Raw genomic sequence first — 18366 nt, 5'->3', positions numbered from 1 at the left:
GCGCGGCGGCGGCCGCGGCGTTGCCATGAGACCCGGTCGCGGGGCCGCGCAGAGGCAAGTGGGGCCCGGCCCGGCCCGGCCCGGCCCGGCTCGGCTCGGCTCGGCTCGGCCGCTGCCCCTTCCGCTCCCCTCCGGCCGGGCCGGCTGCCCCCGCCGCCTCCGCGGGGTCGGGCGGCTTGCTCTGCTGCCCGGCCGTCCCGCCGAGCCGGTACCGTGACTACTCCGGGGCCTGCGGGGCGCCGCCGCGGCCTGCTGCCGCCTCCTGTGGCGAAGCGGCCGGGGCTGTGGGGGTGGGGGGGGGGACGAGGAGGAGGAGGAGGAGGAGGAGGAGGAGGAGGAGGAGGAGGAGGAGGAGGAGGAGGAGGAGGAGGAGGAGGAAGTGGGGCCAAAATTCATACCATAATATCGCTAGGGCAGGGGGTGGGGGGGAGCGGTGGTCTTTGGCGCTCGTCCCGCCCGCCGTTGCGGTCCCTGCCCGCAGCCGAGGTGCGTGCGTGGCTGTGGAAGGGGGCTAGCTAGCTTTTGGCTCAGTTCACCCTAGTCGTGATTGTTTGGGGGTTTTGCCTTCGGCTCAAGCACGCAGAGGACGGTACGGGTTGCTCCTCTTCGTGTTTTGGAACTCAAATAGTTTCAAGCTCCGACTTGGATTAGCAGATTTAATGGAGTTTATTGCCAAACTGCTATACAAGTTAGCTAAACCCTCATTTTGGTATTAATAAAACAGCATAAGAATGTTCTGTGGTTTCTGGTGCCAATAATTAAGTAAAGAAAATTTAGATTTGTAGTCATCATCTACTGACTTGATGGACCACAGGATTTAATTATCTGAGTGTAGTGTTTTAGTGCTCTTTTATTGTCCTTCCAGGGATTATCTTAAACTTGAAACATCGTTGCTTTGACTAGCTCACTTCTGCAGGATGCCGCACAAGATCGGTTTTATAGTTGTTAGTTCATCAGGACACGAAGATGGCTTCAGTGCAAAAGAGCTGATGGTTCATGCACCAACAGTGAATGGATGGCGATCACCCAGGTACGGCGAGTGGGAGGAGCGTGCATATTCCGAAGCACTGAGTTTAAAATAAGTGGGAGATGTACCATGCATGGCCAGAGTAGTTTACAGCATCCCAGACCAAACTGATTACAAAAACAAAAACGTCACTCTAGTCCCATGGAATCCTTATCCTGGGGAAAAAAGCGCCTTGGTTAACAGCTCAAACGCATTGTATTGCGTTTAAATAAAGTCCTTTAAAAGGGAAAAAAGGAACTATTTTTGTTCGTGTGAGTTGTCTTGGAGTTTGCAGCTGCTTTGGCTTAGTATTAAAAATCCAGTCTTCTCAACACATCTCTAGATGTGGGGGGGTAAAGTGCATGCAGTAAAGCGACGAGAAGGGTGTTTCTACTCTATTTTTTGGTTTCTTTTTACAGTATTTGTAATGTTGAATTAAACTATATAAACTTTGAAGAGTTTCATAATTAAATGTTACTCAAGTTGGAAGTGAAGTCATCTTTAAAAAGATGATTCAGAAATTGTGTATGTTTTCAGACACTGTCAGTATCCACAGGAAATTGTTCTGCAGTTGGTGGAGAGATGTCGAATACGAAAACTGCAGTTGCTTGCTCACCAGTACATGATTTCAAGCAAAATAGAGTTCTACATCAGTGAAAGCTTGCCTGAATACTTTGCTCCTTATCAGTCAGAGAGGTTTCGCAGACTGGGGTGAGTCAAAAAGCTCTAAATGATTTTATTACTTTAATCAGAAACACCTCAGGAGGAAATAACAGTCATTGTGTTTTTCCTGCAACATTGATATGCTGTGCTGCAAGGGGTAAAGAGCTTCTGTACTTGCCCAGATCTGTAACAAAGCTGAAGACGTAGGTGTAAGAGGCGTGCTGCAGATGAACACTCTTGTCAGATGACAGCACACATTGTTTCCGTTATGAGGGAGTTTTAAACCTTATCAAAGTGCTAACCTGGGGAGCAAAAGTACAAATAAAAATTTGTACGTTTCCCCTGCTCACTCATTACGTTTTCCTTCTCAGCTACGTCCCTCTCTCGGACAATGAAAAGACTGATTTCAAAGCACGAGAGTTAAAATCTGTGTATATGGATGCGGTTGGCCAGTACCTGAAACTGATTTTCCATAAAAATTATGTCAATAAATACAACTTATATGGCCAGGTAAGTTGAGTTAAGAGTCCTTACCTGGTAAGCTAGAGGAAGTTTCAGTAGCACAGAACAGGCATGGAAGTATGCTCCCTTGATTTGTAGGAGCTAAAAATGTTGGTTGAAAGCTCCTGGGTTTCTTTTCAGTTTCTTTTAAAACAGAAAAATGCAAACAAGAGGTTGTAAGTGGCTTGGAGTCACGACCAGGTGCATGCAACTTACCCAGAACAAACGAGTCTAGTGCATATTCCATTACGGGCTTTCGTTCTGAGTTTTAGACTGCGCAGCAGGCTCTATGCTGAAGACAAAGTACTTCCTCTGAGAACAGCCTTGCAGTTGCTGTAGGATCTGATGTGGCATTAAGTGGAGGTGGTGTACAGCCATCCTGATACAGAAAAAGCAAATACCTGCCTCAGTTCTGCAGTGACTCTTTTCACTTCCATCCCAGACCAGGAAAGGGAACAGCTGATCGCTGTGCCATGTGGTCTGTAGATTTGGTAATAAATTTTTAATAAAGCATGAAGTACATTTAGCACTTAGTGCCTTTCTTTGCTTCCATGCCACCCTGGACACCATAGGTCCTTTTTACTTTTTTTAATAGTTTCCGTTCCTTTTTTTTTGTTTCAGTTTTCATAAGATGTGGAAAAAGTCACGCCCTTATGCATTTACATTTTCTTTAAATCCATCCCAGGTTGCCCTAGTAGCTATAAACGTTATTGGAGATCCAGCAGACTACAGTAATGACAGCAATAATACTGTAAGTGCAAAGTGTCCCTCTCTTTTTACTGTTGCTGTGCTTGTTCAGTTACAGGGTTCTTGGGGTAATGGAATGCACCTTCCTTCTGCGAGTTTTGTGCTGCAGCAGAGCTGCCGTGTATTGATTTTTTTTTTTAACAAAAAAAAAATTTGTTATATTGAAGCAAGAAGGCTCTCAAAAATGAGCATAGTTTGTGGACACAAAAAATAAAACATAACCAGTTGGAACATTTGCATTTTCAGCCTCTCCAAATTCTCTTGTTACAATATGCCCCGAAACATAAGTATTGTAAGTCGTGTGGCTTGCGTTGATTGTGGCGAGTCAGAATTTCTGTCCTGAACGCACGCTCGATGTTGATGAATGCTCATTAAGACTTTCTTTTTCTTCCCCTACAAAGCCTTCCAGAGAGAAGCTGATAGACCACTACTTAGGAATTAAATCAGATGATCCTGCCTTAGACGGAACTTACCTCGGGTAAGGCTGTTCTTTTGCGTATACCCTGGCAAAACATCTGCTCAGTCTAAAGTAGTTCTCGGCCTCTATATTTTGTTAGTTCCCTGCTAGTGAAAAAAGACGACGTATGCTTAGCCTGGTCTATTTTGGATTAGCTAGAAGTTTATTTTGTTCATTTTTTAACTTCAGGAAGCCTGACTCCATTTCACCTCTGGATGATTTGGCTTTTGACATGTACCAGGATCCAGAAGTTGCTCAGATAATACGTAGACTGGATGAGAAGAAACGCGAAGCTGTCCATCGCGAACGCTATGATTATGCCAAGAAACTCAAACAAGCTATCGCAGACTTGCAAAAGGTATTGTTGAAAGACTGTTTATCTCTGAAGTCAAACAGCGTTCCAGTGGTCTGCCAAGGACCCTAGAATTTATGTGGAATTGTGATGACTTCGATTATATTTTCAAAATAGTAATTTTAAAATCAGATAGCTTGATTTAATAACTTGGCTGGAAATACTGAAATACATACATATGTCCAGAAACATGATTCCAAGCTAGCTTGTTATACCGTCTTCTAGGTAGGGGAACGACTTGGCCGGTATGAGGTAGAGAAGCGCTATGCCGTAGAGAAAGAGGATTATGATCTTGCTAAAAAGAAGAAACAGCAAATGGAAGCATACCGCGTGAAGGTGTATCAGCAACTGGAGCTCCATGACCTTCTGGACGCAGAGCTCGTGGTGGGTTCTGTTATTCCTAATTCAGGAGCCGTTATCATGTGGGTGTTGTAAATAGAAATGGCAGAGCGGCCAACATAAATTCAGGGAGTAGGGGTTGTTGCACAGGTATTTTATGACAATTACATACGGACTTTAAGTTTTATATTTGGATTGTGGATTTCCCTAACCAGAGGTTTGCGTGTGGCGTTTTATGAACATGCTTAGCTCTCCATAAATTACGTTACACTAAACTGTTATGGTCTCAAGCAAATTACATTAGAATCCTGAATGTTTTGTATGATTTCAGGGCTATATAGATTATATATAGATATAGATTATAGATATAGATTCATAAGGTACTTTCTCGTGTTTTGAAGGGGTACAACAGGCTTATGCTGGCATCAGGGCTACCCATACAGAATTAATGTGATAAAATATGGTTTTTGTATTGTCAGAACAGGAAGCTTTGTAACCTCTCCACACATGCACCCACACAGAATTATGTTCCAATTGTTTCATAAAGCTGCATCCAGTGGAAATGATTACACATCTGTGAGTGAGGTCTGATATTCACTTGAAAGCAGCAGAATCTTGTTGACTGTCAGAGTTGGAACTGTATTAACTCTGATTTTAGTACATTGTTAGCCTTGCTTTACAAAATCTTCTCTTTCTCAGATTCGAAAACCAGCCGACTTGCCTTTGGAGCCTACGATTTATACTGACAATCCTCAGCACACAAAAGCTACAAATTCACCTCCTTGTGAGCACACAGAACCAGAAAAAGGAGGGTCATGGAAAGCAGAGCCTTTGCTGGAAGAGAAGTCAGCAGATCCCACTTCTGAGCCCGTTGTTCCCAATCACTCCCCTCCTCCTCCTCTAACTCACCCCACAACCTCCAGGGAAGCGTTTTCCAAAGAAAATGTGAGTAGTGTACCTCTGTTACTGCAGAAATCTAGCACAGCAAATGATCTGCTATGCAACCTGCCAAAACCGGCCAAAAAGGTGAGGTGTGCTGCTGGACCTTATGCTAACAAAGACGGCCTAGCTGAGGGTGTGAGGGTTGGGCGTAGCCTTGGCTGCAGTCACCGTGAGATGGTGACAGGATCCTGCGTGGTAGAAGCAGGACAAGAAGTAGGATTGCAACCCTGGGCTTCAGGAGAGCCAACTTTGGCCTCCTCAAAGACCTGCTAGGAGGAATCCTGTGGGTTAGGATTAGAAAGCAGGGAGATCCAAGAGAGCTGGTCAGTATTCAAGTACCACTTCCTCCAAGCTCAAGATCAGTGCATCCCCGTGAGGAAGAAGACAAACAGAGGAGCCAGGAGACCCACATGGATGAGCAAAGAGCTTCTAGAAAAACTCAAATGGAAGAAGGAGGTTTACAGTGTGTGGAAAAAGGGACTGGCCACTCGGGAGGAATATAGGAACGTTGTCAGGGTATGCAGAGATGCAGTGAGGAAGACCAACGCCCACTTGGAACTAAACCTGGCAAGGGGTGTCAAGGATAACAAGAAGGGCTTCTTCAAATACATCATTAATAAAAGAAAGAATGGGGAAACTGGGCCCACTGCTGACCGAGGTGGGTGCCCTGGTGAGGCAGGATGCAGAGAAGGCTTATATAGTGTCTGAAATCCACTGTATTACTGAGCAGTGCCCCTCCAATAATGGGCGTTGGTCTTTCTCTTTCCTGAATTTTCTTTGGAAGGTTTTACAAATGTTCGTCGAGATTGAGGCAAAAGGGGGTTATATCCAGTTTGCAGATAAATGGATGGAAGCAAATAGACACTGCATGACTAATCAGGGGTCACGCGGCCAATACAGTGGAAACTGAATTCTCCATTAATGGCTTAATAAATCTTAGAGATCATGTTGGATCAATCTACAGCAGCAAGGGAATTTGTTGGAAGGTGGTTGTGGAGTAAGAGTCTTGGTGTCACATCTAAAGAGAGGAAAAAAATCTTAGTGTCTGCTTATCTTGATCTTTAGGTTTTGCTGCTCCAGCTTTTGGCAAAGCGAAGGAAGACATGCATTGACTCTAGTAGCAGTAGTATTCTCTCTTAACAGGACATTGACGTAAAATAATTTAACAAATAAAGCTTCATAACTTGATGGTTTCCTGTCAACAGGTGATTTCTTCTGTAGATGGGTTCGCTTCCACAGAAGGCATTTTGTGGGTGTTTTATTGTACTCTATGGTCAAGAAAAGTTTCATTCACAAGCACTGATTCCATTTCTTCATGATGTTATTATGGGAACCTAAACATCTGTGCTTAATTGTCATGTGATACTGCTTTGACACAGAAAAAAATTCATTGAGGTGAATCATTTAGTGATGAAACAACTTTGTATTTAAGTCATTTCTAGAATTGCAAATGTTATCTTCTCCATTAGGTTGAATTTTTACCTTATGATGAGAGACCTCTTCCAGCCATCTGTAAACAGTCTGATGAAGGAATTGCGTACCTTGAGCCGGGGATGACAGAAGAGGATATCACTGATACTCCCAGAAGTGGCATTACTGGGGAGCCAGAACCATTAACTGAGAAGGCTCTGAGGGAGGCCAGCCCTGCTATTGAAGTTTTTGGAGAAGCTTTGGTAAAGAACAACAAAATAAACACCTAGATTACTGTGATCTTTGAGTTGATTTGATATACGGTTGGTCAGCAAAGACCTACTGATATGATTTTTACGTGTTCGGAGCTGTTACTTGAAAATCTGAGGTTAAAATTTGACCTTGGGCATATGGGTGCCTGTTTTCAGCGTTTATATGATGCTGTAGCTTTTATGTTTTATTACTTAAAGAGCTATTAAGCAGATTGTCTCCGGTAGACTGCTTTAGGGTGCAACCCTACCAGAATACCCATAACTTGCCACTGCCTTTTGTAGGGAGACAAGCCATTCCTGTGCCTCAGCTGGTTGCATGAGCCTGACCTGTTAATCCATTTTGCTCATTGTTTTTCAAAAATGTGTGCTTTTAATAAAAGCCAGGTTCCTATAGGAAACACCTGGGGATTGATTGATTTCATGCTTAAATTTGTATGCTCTTTTGAGGCTGTTTCTGTATATAAACGTTGAACAAATATTGAAATCTCAGTATTGACCTTTTAAGAGAGAAACTTGTTTTGTGTTCAGGTTTCAGGAGCATATTCCAAAACTTGGTCGTATCGAGAAGATGCGCTACTGGCTGTGTATAAGAAGCTGATGGAAATGTCAGTAAACACCCCAAAGGATGATTTAAAGAACATGCTGAGGGCTGCCATTTTTCTTGTAAGGAGAGCCGTCAAAGACATAGTGCCTTCAGTAAGTTGTAATATGTTCGAGAAGAAACACTCCAGTGAAGAACTAACAGCGAAAATTGTAGAACCATGTGGTTAACTCACTTTAAATAATGTAAACAAATAGTTTGTAAAACTACTTTTGAGTAAGTAAAAAAAAACTAAACCCAAACCAAAACCAAGTGAAATGTCAGCTCTTGCTTAGGATGAAGGACTGGGCACTGTGTAGCATTCAGCAGCGTGGAAAACACTGGAGAAACAACCGCTGATGCGGTAGATGTGTGGTGTGGTGGAGCCTTTTGGGGGGGGTTTGGCTTGGTTGGGGTTTTTTTTTGTTTGTTTGTTTTTAAAATTTGAAATACAGAAGTCTTAGTTTCCAACTTGAGAGGCTACAGATAGCCTAAGACGACTTAAGCTTCAAATAAGCCTTAAACGTGAAGAAAAGAAAAATCAAGAGCTGTGTTACTCTTTATAAAACAGCCTTTCACCTAAGCCCCAGCAACATGTGTTATGGAAGAGAGGTATCTGAAGTAGCTTCCATTAAAAGCGTTGCTGTAATTCTAGATTCCTGTTGCTGCTCTTTAGAGCCACGGAGATGTTACAATATTGTCTGAAAACAGGGATGTGTGGAATTTTTGTTCAGTGTTTCCTTTTTCTTTTTAACTTAGGTTTTTCAAGCTTCCCTGAAACTTTTAAAAATTATCATTACCCAATATATACCGAAACATAAACTAGGAAAACTAGAAACTTCTCATTGTGTGGAAAAAACGCTTCCAAACTTGCTTTCTAGAACAGGAGACTCTTCATCCCGTCTTCGTCTTGTGGCTTCTAACTTTATTCAGGTAGGTGTTTGTCTTCAAATTATGGTTTGATTTGCATTAAGAGTGTCACAGAGTTCACAGGTGGATAGCATCAAATCAGACTTGACTTCAAGGCCAGAGCTGCTGTAAAGGTTTAACCTTTAATGGAAGGCAAAGTGGTAGCACCAACTCAGTAGCTTTGCAGCGTTTTTTCTAGCTGTGTGTTGTCACCTTTGTTGTGGGGGACAGTGCAGGGAGACAGCGCTGCTGCAGGTGCAAGAAGGGTGTAATTCTGTTCTTCTCCGTAGGTCACTTGCAACTAAGATGAGAGCAAGCAGGTACAACGTACTCCTAGGTCTGTGCCGCAGTTTGATTGCATTCTTGACAGTCAACTTTTGAAAGTTGACTTAGCAAAAGCATGAAAGAGATGCCCATTTTAAAAGACACAGTCTGTTCCTTGCTCAGGGTTAGCAAAGCAGCTGTCAATAGCTGCAAGAGGATTACAGGCAGTAATCCAGTAGAATTTAGAAGAACGAACAGTAGTTCTGTGTGAAAAGGCGTGAATTCAACCCAGGGAGTGAAGCAGGGTGAGTCTCTTGCTCTGGGTTCCTTAGCCTTGCCCACAAGGCAGAGCAGGGAGAAGAGCTTTCTTCTGCTGGAGACGTAACTTAAATTTAACAGCATTACTGGGTGAAGTGGCCTGGTGTGGCCCTGGCACCCCAGGGAGACGGGTTCCTTTATTACTATGGCTTGGCTTGTTTATAATAGATTTTGCCACTGAATGCGAAAGGAAATGAGACAATGGTTACAAATGTATCTTTCTAGTCAGGACGTGCCTGGAGAGGGGGAAAATGTGTCTTTTATATCACTGCTAAGAGGTGATACGCTGCCTGAATAAGCAGTTCTCTGGGGAAGGTGGCGCATATTTCTAGAAACCGGATTGTCCAGAGCAGACCAGCCAACGCAGTAACAACTGCGTGTGGCCCTCAGGAGGAGGGACTGCAGGACAGCATCATCGGCTTGAGTGTCTGCCAGCCGACAGGAGCTGGGGCGAGAGGCGCTCGGGTTGTTAAACATTCTGCTTCCAGCAAAGAAATGCATGTTGAACTTTGAACAACAGCAGAACTTAGCAAAAATCCCTTAAGGTTCTTTTGCAAAATGGAATGAGAAACTATAAGATGGCATATGTCTTCTGAGGCCATCTTGACATTCATCTTGATGCAACGTCAAGGCTTTGTGTCCTTCGTGACACTTCTCATCCACCTCCTCCTCAGAGGGTTCAGTGTGAGATGGACTTCTTGAAGTTTTTCTTAGTCCAGTTCTAGAACTCATCTGAGCACATCTAAGATTTTATGGATTTCTCAGCGCCTTTCTCTCTGATGCCAAAAGCAAGACCAAACCTCCGTGTAATCTCTTTGAAGCCTTTGCAAGCAAATTCTGGCTGCTAAAGTAACAAATAAGCAGCTACTGCTTATGGAAGCTTCTTCCGTTTTACATAACTTGTTATAAGTAACTTAGAACAACACTGCTTTGCCAAGACAGTTCCTGTCCTCGTTTAGCATTCCTGCATGCACACTGACTCTCTGTATGTTTATAGGAAATGGCACTGTGTAGTGAAGTTAAACCTCTTCAGATTGTTCCTGTTCATTTGGTTCAACCGTTAAAACCGAACTCCCCAACACATCTGGCAATGAGTCAAGTGGAATTAGTGGAATGCCTCTTGAAAAACATGGGGACTGAAAACTCTGGGTTTACCATCAGCAACGTCATGAAGGTAAGAGCCTGAGTTTACAGCACATGAAGCTTTTTTTCTGTTGCTATTTTATTAGGGCTTGTCTGTCTGTTTTGGAGTGCTTGCTGAATTACTAAAGAGAATTTATGAGCCTCTTGGAGGTGAAAATGCGCACCCTTGTGAGGAAGCAAGATGCCAATACAGAAAAAAATGATCACTGGGTCAAAAAGCGTTTGGGGAAAAAACCTGTCCGTATGAAGATTTCTCTCACTGCAGTGAAATCGTTGTCTTAGATGAATAAACAAGTCCTTAAAAACATGTGGAAAAAGAGAGGCATTTTTTTTTTCTTTTCAGTTTGCAACAGGAGCTTTGGAACACAGAGTTTATGAAGTTCGTGATGTAGCGTTGCGGATTATCTTTGATATGTACAGGAAGCACAAGGCTGCTATACTGGAGTATCTTCCTCCAGATGACGCGAGCATTCGCAAGACTGTTCTCTATAAAACACTCTTCGATGGATTTACTAAAATAGATGGCAAACTTTCTGAAGCTGAAATTAGGGTACGTAGTAAGATTGCAGAGTATATGTAGCTGCTCTAAACATTGCATTCAACTGAGCGATATACTGATTTCCTAGCTGTATTAGACGTTGAATGGCACACGTAGCAGAGCATCTTGAGGCGTGTTGTTAACGTTACTTAGCGTAGCTGGTGTCCAGTTACATACCCACTCTTGCAAATAAAGCCTACAAAGGATACAGAGATGGTACTTCTGAAATCATAAGCGATCCTTTTGGAAAATACACATCCACTGTTTTGTGCTGGGAGGCTTTGGAAAGAATAAGCACAGAGGAATTGCTGTGTGTTTCTTTCAGGTTAGTACAGAAGAGCTGTGGGGAGGGAGGTCTTGCAGACCAATCGTTTGGCCGAGCAGGATGCTTGTACCGTGTTGACCATCTGTGCTATGCTGATGTGTTTTGCAGTCTCTTCTGTATGACAAATGGTTCCGAAGCTTTTGTAATTGAAAGGCTGTTTCCTGACAGGCACAGAGAAGGGTGGCAAGAGAAGAAGCAGAGAAACAGAAGAAGGAAGAAATAAAAGTTCTGCAAGGGCAGCTGGCAGCTCTAAAGGAGATACAAGCAGAAGTTCAAGCTGGAAAGGTTGGGTGTTTTGGTTTTGATCTTTTTAATCCTTCTTTTCCTCAGGTATCACAGGCTTAGATAATTAACATTACTATTGTCTCATTAACTAAAAAAAAAAGAAAGAAAAAAAAAGAGGACTCCATGACATACACTACTTACGTTCATTCTCAGCGGTCCAGCTTAAAATTTGGGGGGTTATTTTTCCTAACATAGTATAAAATTTTGATTCTTTTTTTATAACAGTTTTGTGTATCATATGGTAAATTTGAATGTTTCTACAAGTCTAAGTGTTTCTGTGTCACCTAGAGTATAGGAATTGCACTGAGGGTGTCAAGGCCCTCCAGAAGCATGCTGTACTGCGCTTCCATGGAGTTTTATTTCCCAGCCTTAGGAAGGTAGTCAGCTGCCCCAGTGCCAGGACTGTTGGCCATCCTCAGAAGAGTGTGCCTCAATACCCGAGAGATTTGCTGTAGAAGCAGAGCCAATGGATTACAACATTTGTGCCTCTAAGTTTCCTGTTGCAGAATAAAATCAGGATGTCATTTGTTCCCTTTCTCCCTGGCAAGCATCACTGTCCTGAAGAAAATTTCTGACTTAAATTTCTTTGTTCAATAGGAGAAAGAATCTGATTTTCAGAAGCCAAAATATCAAGGTAGGTAGTTTCAAATGATATTAAGAAATATTGACATACTTCAAGGTGTCTTTGAAACACTGTACATGCTTAATGGATTATTGAATTATCTCAGTTAAAGACATGCCAGAGTGCTTCAGGCTGGCTGGGTCTCAATCTACCGTAGAGGTAACCATTACAGGTAACCATTACAGAGGTAACTGTTATATACACAGAAGAAAATTTACGATCAGATAACCAGTTAATTTCTAATAAGAATCGAGTACATCTTGGTTTGAAACCACTTCAGATTTCTCCCCAACCTGAGGCAGATCATCTCCTACATGTAAAAATAATCACTAAAATGTTTTACCATTGTAGATCACTAAAGCAATAGTTTCCCAGCTGCCTGCAGGTATGTTGTCTTTCAGTGCTTGTTACCAGTGTGGCAAGGGTGTGCGCTCTTAGGGTTTTTGCTGTTGAGATCCAGAGAAGTAGTGTTTCTAGGCCTGCACAAGAACTAATTAAAATGCGACCTTGGTTTTAATAGTTCTCTTATAACAGGTTACAAGGTAAACGAAAGCCCACAGCCTGCAGCAGCAGCAGAGATTCCGGGTGATCATTCCTCTGTTGCAAATTACTTGGATAAGTAAGTTTGAGCAGCTTCTAATCACCTTAAGCACTTAGTATAAACTAATAAAGTTAACATTTTTCCAGGAGATCAAAGCTAATACCTTCAGCATTTAAACAATGAAAAAGAAAATATCTTCTAACAGATTTGGAATTATTGCCAGGCAATCCTAGAGACTGATTTTTTAAAATTCTTGGATAGTGTGACCTTGAACTTGTTTTCTGAGTAATTGCTTGTGGGATAAGAAATTGCCACAGTTTAATGTTCAGCTGCCAGTATAAAATAAGCAAAGATGTATTGCAGTTTTCAGGTGTATTGTAGGAGAGGTGATAGAGAAAGCACCTGAAAGTTCTGGAGCCATGAAAGCCACTTCCAGTGAGCTGTTCTCAGTGCTCTTGTGGAATTCTGTCTTTCTGTATGAACAAATGCTTTACAGGTGTATTTACCATAGATTGTATAATAGTACCTGTTCACGCCCTGTCCGAAGGTCAGCGCTGTATAGGGGGAATAAGGTGCAGCAAGATGTTAGCTGTTTTTCAGAATAGTTTCTAACAGAAGAAACAGAGCTCATCCATTTCACTCTGTGATGTTACTAATGTTTGTTTGGGTTTTTTTTTCCTAGCTTATGTATTTTTTGTGGTGAAAGGGACGAATCCTTCACAGAGGAAGGATTGGATCTCCATTACTGGAAACACTGCCCTATGTTAACCAGATGTGAGCATTGCAAACAGGTTAGGCATAGACTTTCTAGAGCTACCACAAGACATTGACTGTTGTTATTCTGGTTTTAAGGTGCTAGAAGATATTTAATGCTAAGGTAGATGAATTCTGAACACAACTGTGTGATCTTGGGTAATGCTTTTTGAAAAGAGCAGCATTATAAACCGTTTGAATAACCGGGCTAAAATTTCATTTTCCCTTTGTCGTTTTGGAAAGTGAGATTTAACTTCCAAAAATCACATAAGCAGTTTTTTAAATACCATCTTTATTTGCTCATTACAGTACAAATCTTCTTGGGTGCCTCTTGCTTTGCTGCAGGTGGTGGAAATAGCAAGCCTGACAGAGCACTTGTTGATGGACTGTGATAAAAAGGACAGCTTTGGGAAATGCCAACGATGCAGTGAGGCCCTTCCAAAAGACGAGTTGCCCAAACATATTAAGAGCAAGACTTGCAATCGTGAGTAGTTTCAAAGGGGTAGGTGGAACTTCAAAGGTCAGGATGGTCACTTTCAAATACTGTGCCTCTTTGGCACTTTAGACCATTTCTGTTTAGGTACTGCACTGTGGGCTTAGGAATCTGAGTAAATCCTCAGGAGGGAATGCTTTTGGAATAAATGCCTGAGCTTCCCGATGCTTGAAATGCTTTTCTTCTACGAAGGTATGTGGGTAGGAGGAGTGAGGAGAACAGAAAGCCTCTACCACATCCTTGTGGATTAAGCCCTATCATTCTTTTTGATCTTGTTTCGATATAGATGATTAAACACGGGACTTCTTTGAAAGCAGTTAATGATAATAGGGTAGGAGCTGGTTTAGCCGTGGGGTAGTTTTATGCTCATTGTTGTGCAAGTTCTCCTCTTGTATTTGAAATGAGCCTGTCTTTGCAATTCTTACATTATGTTTCTAACCATTTCAGCTGCCAAACCAGAAAATGTGGCAAACCATTGTCCGCTGTGCCATGACAACTTTTCCCCTGGAGAGGAGGTAAGGCTGTCTTCCAGATTGGTCTGATGGGATGTCACTGGGACTGAATTTGTGTCCTCTTCCAACACCGGCTTATACCCCACAACTTAAGAACTTGCCTGGATTATTGCTGGGATCTGTAATGGCTGCCTCACGTTCTGGGGACCATATGTGAACCCGGGTCTTCTAACCTTAAAGGTGTATATAGGAGCCACAGGGCTACAGGCGCTTCGGTGTTGGTCTTTCTCCTCCTGCACAGGCAGTTATGCACCTTACAGCTTTCTAAATGCTCGACTACTGCCAGCTTCTGCGAGTTTGCTTGTCAGCCCTAGGGTTCCGAGTGGAATTATGCAGCTTAAAATACTGCAGCAAGACTGAGCACATCCAACAGGGCATCCAGGATTAAGATGCTGTTGATTTGGGTGTAAGAAAAAATTGCCATGGAGGAAGTAAACAAGAACTGCTACAATTGTCAAGAAAGTTGAGGTGGCGTCTCTAATGTCTCCAGGCTGGTCCCTGTAACTGCCTAATGCTATGAAATCTCTGACGTGCCAGCTCTAAAATGTGCTTTCAGCATTTGAAGACATAAATTGGTATTTTCTGAAAAGCAATTTGCTCAGAGAATGCTTAACATAACTGTTTGTCTTTTATATGAATCATCTAACACCACATTATGATCAGTAGTTTGTGTATGATTTAATTTTCAGAGAAAGACTATCCAGGAGGCAGCCGACAGCTCTGTGCTGAGCATTAGATCAGTTAAATGTCAGCGGCTGATACGTAACCTCTGCCATCTTCCTCTCAGTGGGGCCATTGAGCAGTGCTTCTGTTCGCAAAACCAAGTTTTTTCCAAATCCTTTTGCTTTGCCCAGCTTGAGGAGCTCAGAAAATATTGTAACCAAATCTCAAATGTTTGTTGAGAAATGTATGCGCTGTTTGGATTCCACCCCCCCGCCCCTTGCTTCTGCCCAAATTATTCTTGTAAGTAAGAGACTTCACGTAGCCTCTGGTTTGAAGAGGCTGTCATGTCTTCTTGTAATAGCAGCTCCTACTCCTTCAGGTTGCTGAATGCTTTCGCTGTTACCGTAACCTTGTAGTTATGCCTGCGCTTTTTCAGTTTAAAATACGTGTAGATGAAAATATTTTCCGTTATTTGTACATTGTTTTTTCCTGATTTGAACTCAGTTGATAATTAAGAAAATTTTAAGAAGAAAACAAATGTCACTTGCTTTCAATTTCTAGGATCTGGCTGGGGTTTTTTATTGTGATGTACCTTTTACGTTGTGTTAAAAAAATTGTTATATTAATTTCCGTTTCACTTAGTAAGTCATAAGGTGCTCCTGCTTTTACGAGTGGGCAGATTAAAATGCTATTACTATAAAGGCTGTATACAGCTCTCATTTTCCCCATGTTTTAAAAAGTGTATGTGCATACATAGATAAAAGATTGGCTAATTTTGCTGGTGTTGTAATATCACTTCTTTTTAATTGACTTTAGGCCTGGAAATCTCACCTAATGGGCAAAGATGGCTGTAAAATGAATCACCGGAGGTTATCCACAATAAATAGAACTCTCTTGGTGCAGCCTGGTAAGATATTATTTTATGATAATAATGATTATGTTGCCACTATTTAAGAAAAGTCCTGGAGAGCAAGCCAGCTCTTAATTACTTGTTCAACACACTCTTTGCATTCCTGTAACAGAACTGACATTTCTTGTCCTGGGGTAGGCTACAGCGCACTTAGGGAGCAAATTCTCAAAATCATTCAATAACAGTCATTTCAAAACGAGGGCATCAGCTCAGTTGACTGGGGAAACAGGCGTATTTGATAACTCGATCAGTTCAGGGTGTTTTTTCTGCATAATATGACTGTGAATAGAAGAGTCAGCTGTGATACCGAACAGTTAACATTCTGGAAAGCTCCTGAATGCTGACACAGAGAACTGGGAGCCTGATTTAGCTTTTAATGCCCAATCGGAGGACGCTAATCTAATTACGAGACGAACTGAATAGTTAGTGCTGTGTACCGCTTTTCCTTTTCAGTCTGGGCCCAGGAGCTAGGCAGAATTTATGATTGTGCGGCTTCTTCACCAACAAAAAGAAATCGATGCTGATGTCAGGTGGTTTGGGGTTTTTTTAACAGTCATCTTTATTTATGAAACACGTGCAAAATCCTTTGATTTCCTGAACACAGAAGTTAAACGAACGAGCTGTTCTCGCTGCCTGCAGCACCAAAACTCTTTTGGCCAGTACCATCCAAAGCCTCTCGTCCTTCAGACTTTTTTCAGAGCTTTTTATTCCGCTCATGTTCCGGTCATTGCTAGGGTAACCTCCTCCGTCTGATACTTGCTGTGCTCATATCTGCGTTTCACGACTACTCCACACTCCTAGAAGTTCCTGGTGAATCGTCTCTTTCAGCTATCATAAGTGAATGTGGTTAAACTCGACAGTTTCCAGTCTTGAACTGGACTTACAATCATGTCTGTCTGTCTTCAGCTTTGCTGTTTCTACTTGCTAACGAAAATGCTAGTTAGTTTGCCGCTGCTTAGAATTTGGAAACATAGGAGGAACTTAAATCCGGCCTGGGTACAGCTAAAGCTCCAGAGCAGTTTCCTAGAGATAGGTAAAGAACGCTGACCTCTCAGTCCTGCTGCTCCTGGAATGAGGCGCACCTCAGACTGGATGCCCGCCAGCTTTTAGTTGCTGGTGTCAGTTGTTCAGACTTAATACATCTTGAGAATCAAAATGGGAGATAACGTTCAAGACCGGGAGTATTTGTGCTTGCAATAACAATCTGTGTTTTCTCTTCACAGGCAAAACAGGCAGCCAGTATTTAAGGAAACCAGGTCCTTCAGGAACAAAAGCTCGACCTCCCTCTATAGGAAGCAAGATCCCAACCCCAAGAGGGGGCCCAAATAAAAGCACTGGCAAAACATACTCAAAGCGATGACAGGACAAGTATTTTTTCCTTTGTCTTAATCACCGGGCATACAGTTATTAATAGTTATTTAGAAATTGTGGGCAACTTGTATCATCTTCATTTGACTACATGGGGCTGTTTGTCGGTCGTGAGCGGTACTGGCCTAGTCTGATAGCTGCGGTACATAACTTCTGTGTTGGCTGTCTGCGCAGCACTGGTTTTCTCCTAGAAATGCGCATGTTAGAAATACACACATGTTCTGGGACAGATCCAGCCCAGCATGTTCCCTGTGTGGCACGGGGAACGCCGCGCATTGGTCTTTGACTGCTTCCTCATATTACAAAATCTCCCCAGTGAGAGGGAGCTAATGTGGCCGCCCCGTGCTGCTGCTCTCGCAGCCAGCATGGGGGCTGTGACCCGGTTAGTGGAGCGCCCTGGGGCTGTGGTTCTAACAGCCTGGTTTTGAGATCCAGCAAGGAATTTCCTTGAGTTCCAAAAGTCACAGTCCTTTGTGTTTTGGCTTTCTTCTGGGGAAGAGCAAGAAACCTCCCAAGCAGAAATTGTACTTGACTTTCAGGACAGAGCTGAAAAGTGTTCTTTTGATCGAAGTGTGACACTTGTTTGCGATTATATATTCTGAAGGCTTGGGAGGTAACACCCGTATTAGCTGACTTCACCACCTGACCACTTCAATGTGATAACTGCAGATTATATTGCTAATAGTTTTCTGCCAGAATTGACTTTATAACGTGCTGAAAGTATTAGCGTCAATAATTTTTGTTTGTCTTGCCATCAGACGCTTGTGGTAGGCAAATAGGTCGCAAGTGAAACTGCGCGTAGTGGTTGGCTGGGAGACAGGCTGCCTGCCTGTATTGATGGGTCACGACGGTGCGTTTACAGAGAATTCCTCATAATTAGACTTGAGGAAACACCACGGAAAATATGGATATACAATGAGCAAAACAGGCTTGTTGCGGTCGCACAGGTTCCTTTGGTGTCGTGGTTATACCATCGTTCATCTGCTGTGATGTGCTGCTGGCATACGGTGAACTGAAAAATGCGTGCACGTTAGAAGGAAATACGCATCAGACTACGCAATGTGTATCTCGGTTATCTGAAAGACTGTATGATCCTGTACGGATAAACTCTTGAACCCATGAATGGGTAAAATAACAGTTCCATAAAGCAAAATTCTTCCTCACATGTTTGGTAGAAGAAAAGGGAGGAAAAAAAAAAAAAAAGGAGAAATTGCAACATAGTTGAGGAAAGTTATGGGGTTTGGTTCTTGCACTGCAAAACCTGTAGTGTGGATTTATTTGCTTCAGTTCAGGCATGCTTGCAACTAGGGCCAGGAACTGGAAAGCTTTTTCAGTGTCCGTTCCTCGAGCACGATGAGGTAAATCAAAGAATCATACTGTTGTAGCCACTGTGCCAGGCTCTAGTGTATTTTGATAGTAAGAAAGACACTATTAACCTCTTTACAACAGCTGC

The 18366-nt window shown here is 42.6% G+C and overlaps 1 protein-coding gene across 4 annotated transcripts; it reads left to right on the top strand.

The window, feature by feature from the left end:
- Positions 1-42: 42 nt before the first annotated feature.
- CEP104 (centrosomal protein 104) lies at positions 43-18096 on the top strand. 4 transcript variants are annotated; one of them, XM_075113977.1, is made up of 22 exons: positions 43-208; positions 866-1030; positions 1563-1717; positions 2041-2179; positions 2856-2921; positions 3319-3395; positions 3564-3732; positions 3952-4110; positions 4765-5010; positions 6477-6680; positions 7218-7385; positions 8029-8202; positions 9758-9934; positions 10247-10453; positions 10935-11051; positions 11649-11685; positions 12208-12292; positions 12897-13005; positions 13313-13451; positions 13908-13975; positions 15452-15542; positions 16769-18096. In XM_075113977.1, exons 2-22 carry the CDS (start codon positions 1016-1018, stop codon positions 16903-16905), a joined length of 2739 nt encoding a protein of 912 aa, XP_074970078.1. In that variant the 5' UTR covers positions 43-208; positions 866-1015; the 3' UTR covers positions 16906-18096. The 4 variants fall into 4 exon arrangements, with proteins under 4 accessions (XP_074970078.1, XP_074970077.1, XP_074970075.1 ...); XM_075113976.1 differs by having other exon boundaries at positions 51-208; positions 1544-1717; XM_075113973.1 differs by having other exon boundaries at positions 79-208; positions 904-1030; positions 1544-1717.
- Positions 18097-18366: the final 270 nt, after the last annotated feature.

The sequence above is a fragment of the Phalacrocorax aristotelis genome, chromosome 19, assembly GCF_949628215.1.
Source record: "Phalacrocorax aristotelis chromosome 19, bGulAri2.1, whole genome shotgun sequence".
Taxonomy (NCBI): Eukaryota; Metazoa; Chordata; class Aves; order Suliformes; family Phalacrocoracidae; genus Phalacrocorax; species Phalacrocorax aristotelis.
This window is presented reverse-complemented; position numbering and strand designations above follow the sequence as displayed.

Bases quoted from the DNA above. Each gene is read 5' to 3' on its own strand.
- CEP104 (XM_075113976.1), top strand. From the start codon at position 918: ATGCCGCACAAGATCGGTTTTATAGTTGTTAGTTCATCAGGACACGAA. The intron at 11,052-11,648 runs GTTGGGTGTTTT...TTTGTTCAATAG, and splicing joins CAGAAGTTCAAGCTGGAAAG to GAGAAAGAATCTGATTTTCA. The intron at 12,293-12,896 runs GTAAGTTTGAGC...TTTTTTTCCTAG, and splicing joins GTTGCAAATTACTTGGATAA to CTTATGTATTTTTTGTGGTG.